Source organism: Plasmopara halstedii (assembly GCF_900000015.1).
Source record: "Plasmopara halstedii genome assembly, contig: Scaffold_1343, whole genome shotgun sequence".
In the NCBI taxonomy this organism is placed as follows: domain Eukaryota; phylum Oomycota; class Peronosporomycetes; order Peronosporales; family Peronosporaceae; genus Plasmopara; species Plasmopara halstedii.
Window position 1 is genome coordinate 130,655 of NW_020188258.1, and position 2,722 is coordinate 133,376.

Genomic DNA, 2,722 nt, shown 5'->3' on the forward strand with positions numbered 1-2,722 from the left:
TTAATTGGTAAGCACGAGATACGAAGAGTGAGCTTAACTGAAATTTTTTGAATGATGCATGCGAACGAGTGAAATCACAAAAGATATTTATTATTGAATGAAAGCTGCACTGACGCTGGTCACTAATGCATGTCGCAACGATTAAACAATGAGCTAGAACGACAGCATAACAAAAAAGGTAATACACTCACTTTATCTAGTAAAATTAAAGTTTACGAGAAAAGTGACGAAGTGATGACCATTCCAGTGATGTCTAGAAATCTTTTTCAAGAAGGAAAATGTCAATATATCAAATCTTGTACCCAACGTGCTAAGTTGTAGATTTCTAGCATGCCACCTCTAGACTACTCGTTTCTATGACGATGCAAACAAATCTGATAGATCCAATTCGTTGGCCGCCCTATTTTCACTGGTAAGGAACCAAAGTGCTAGCGTATTACTTTAAGGTAACGGTAATGCTTGCGTTAAAGCTGGTACTTTCTACGTCAGGGCAGATGAACAAGATGATGCAGACCGCGGGCGAAATTTGGACGTTCACACGGTGGGTGTGCGCACTTTGGTAAAGTAAAAGTCCCTCAGTCGGTGGTTATCGGAATTACAGAAAGAGTTCATGCATGGTATTTATCTCCCATCCCATCTTCGTCCTGGTGGGTTTGGCTGTACAGTACTCCTAGCGACCTTTTTACGAGCGCTTGCTTACCATAAGAGAGAACATCTGTCAAATTCCCTAAGTCACCATACACTTCACCTTGCGAAACGCTAATCGGTTTAGTGAGGTCGCAGCGAGATCCATTGTTTAGCTATCTGGATTGGGCCAAAGTGTTTCTTTCGTAAGCTCTGCTTTTAAACATTTCGCTATACAGGACAAGGACTTGGAGACTATCATCTCGATACTTTGCTGACCTTGTCTTGCCCTTCATGCGGACAACTGAAAAAAAGTCTTGTAATTGACAATTTTGATCCATTACAACTACTTGACTGCATGCATAAGAAATATCTCTACGTGGAGTTGTGCATAGCCGTCTCGAAATTGTATTCAAAGCTGGCGTAACGTAACCGCGCGCGGTCCAAAGCATGCTTACTGCCATTGTTGCGTTCAAAACACGAATAAACCAAACGTTTAGCAGTTCCATGACTCGATGACCTTTTCTTCTATCCCTTTCATTCCCCAAGACATTAAATGCCTCACGTCTGTCCACGAATGCGAGCATTGCTAGATTTATAGCTCAAGTTCCTTCGACTTTTTCTGCATTTGGAGCTAGAGAAATTTAAAAAAAGTGATGTCTCAACAATTTCTCGTTGTCAAAAATGGATCTACTGCATTAGCTTCAAAAATTATTCAGCAGATTGACTGAACGACTCCAACTTTTGTGTACGAGACAGGCAAAGATCCCGACGAGAAATAGCTATCGTCAAAAATGAAAAGCTGAATCTTTCAGCGTTTTTTTACCTACTTTGATCCATCATTGATTTTATTAAAGCAATGATTACAAAATTTTAATGCGCTAATGTATTTATCTTCTGCTCAAAAGAAAAGTCGTGTTTTGTTTCATTCTTAGCATGCCTTTTTTTGGTCAAAGAAAAATATCATGACACTCTTACCGTACCTTCTGCAGAGAAAGATTAGGTGTCAACATTAACGTTGGACGTTAGAACTATCGTTCTGATCCTATACTTGTTATCCATTCGAATCAGCCATCCGATTTTGCTAAGATCAGAGTTAAATTTTCTTGATTTGAACCCTACCAATCAAAAAATGCTTAGCTGCTTATAAAAATCAATAACATCAAAAAACAACTTAATTTGTGCCACTTTATGTGACAGTAGTCCTTCTATCAATATAATGTTTATGAGGCTGGAATGGCCTATTCTTCGGACAAGAGAAGTTAAAATTACCATAAATTTGACCATGCTTCAAACAGAGTAACTGCGCATCGCATTTGAGATCTCCAAGCCGGGACGGCACAAGCGAGAATGGACGTTTAAGCTCACAAACTCGGTAAAAGAGGCTGCAGGGAGGCTGCCGTAGCTCTTTGCTTGTAGGGAGCTTACTAAGGCTACCGACATTACGTTCTATACTAGAACCAGTACGAGTGTAGCGGATCGCAATCCGCCACCTCCAAGAGTATTCAAAATCTCAACCAAGGCAAATACTCTCTTCCATTCAAATTTGAAAACTGTATTTATATTTTTTAACTGCGGCAGAGCCACCTATATCTATAATCCAAGGTTCTCCTAATTAAATAAAAAAATAAATAATGTGCTTAACTACCGACAATCCCTCCACAAAGTGGCTTCCTGTTTCGGTGTAGCCACAACCATGTGAGATTACACCGACTTGTGTAATTAACTCTTTTGTACGGTCACACCATCTTGTGTGACCCTTCCCTGTACATGTAATCCCGTTACATTATGGGTACGTGTAGCCTTGTTACACTCTCCTACATCAAAATTTGAATACCCCACAAATCACATGTAACTGTCGCCTCATACGAGGGTCGCGTGTCTGAGACAGTGTTGCGTCCCTAGGACCATCGTTAAACATTCTCCGCTCAATATTTTTTGTGTCTATGACACAAAAAACACTCAGCCTAGTTGGCTCCGAGGGCGCCTGCGGGCAGAGCCCTTCATCGTCTTCTGCACGAGGTGCATCTCCGGATAGTACGTCCGCGGGTTCACGGGTAGCACACCCCGAGCCCTCGATAATCGAGCGATATCGTAA

The 2,722-nt window shown here is 41.1% G+C and overlaps 1 protein-coding gene across 1 annotated transcript; it reads left to right on the top strand.

Annotated features, from left to right (window-relative positions):
- Positions 1-129: 129 nt before the first annotated feature.
- On the top strand, positions 130-360 carry PHALS_01051 (uncharacterized protein; the record flags this gene model as incomplete). The annotated part of the gene is made up of 2 exons (XM_024730839.1): positions 130-246; positions 322-360. The coding sequence occupies 2 exons, from the start codon at positions 130-132 to the stop codon at positions 358-360; spliced, it is 156 nt and encodes a 51-aa protein (XP_024581076.1).
- Positions 361-2,722: the final 2,362 nt, after the last annotated feature.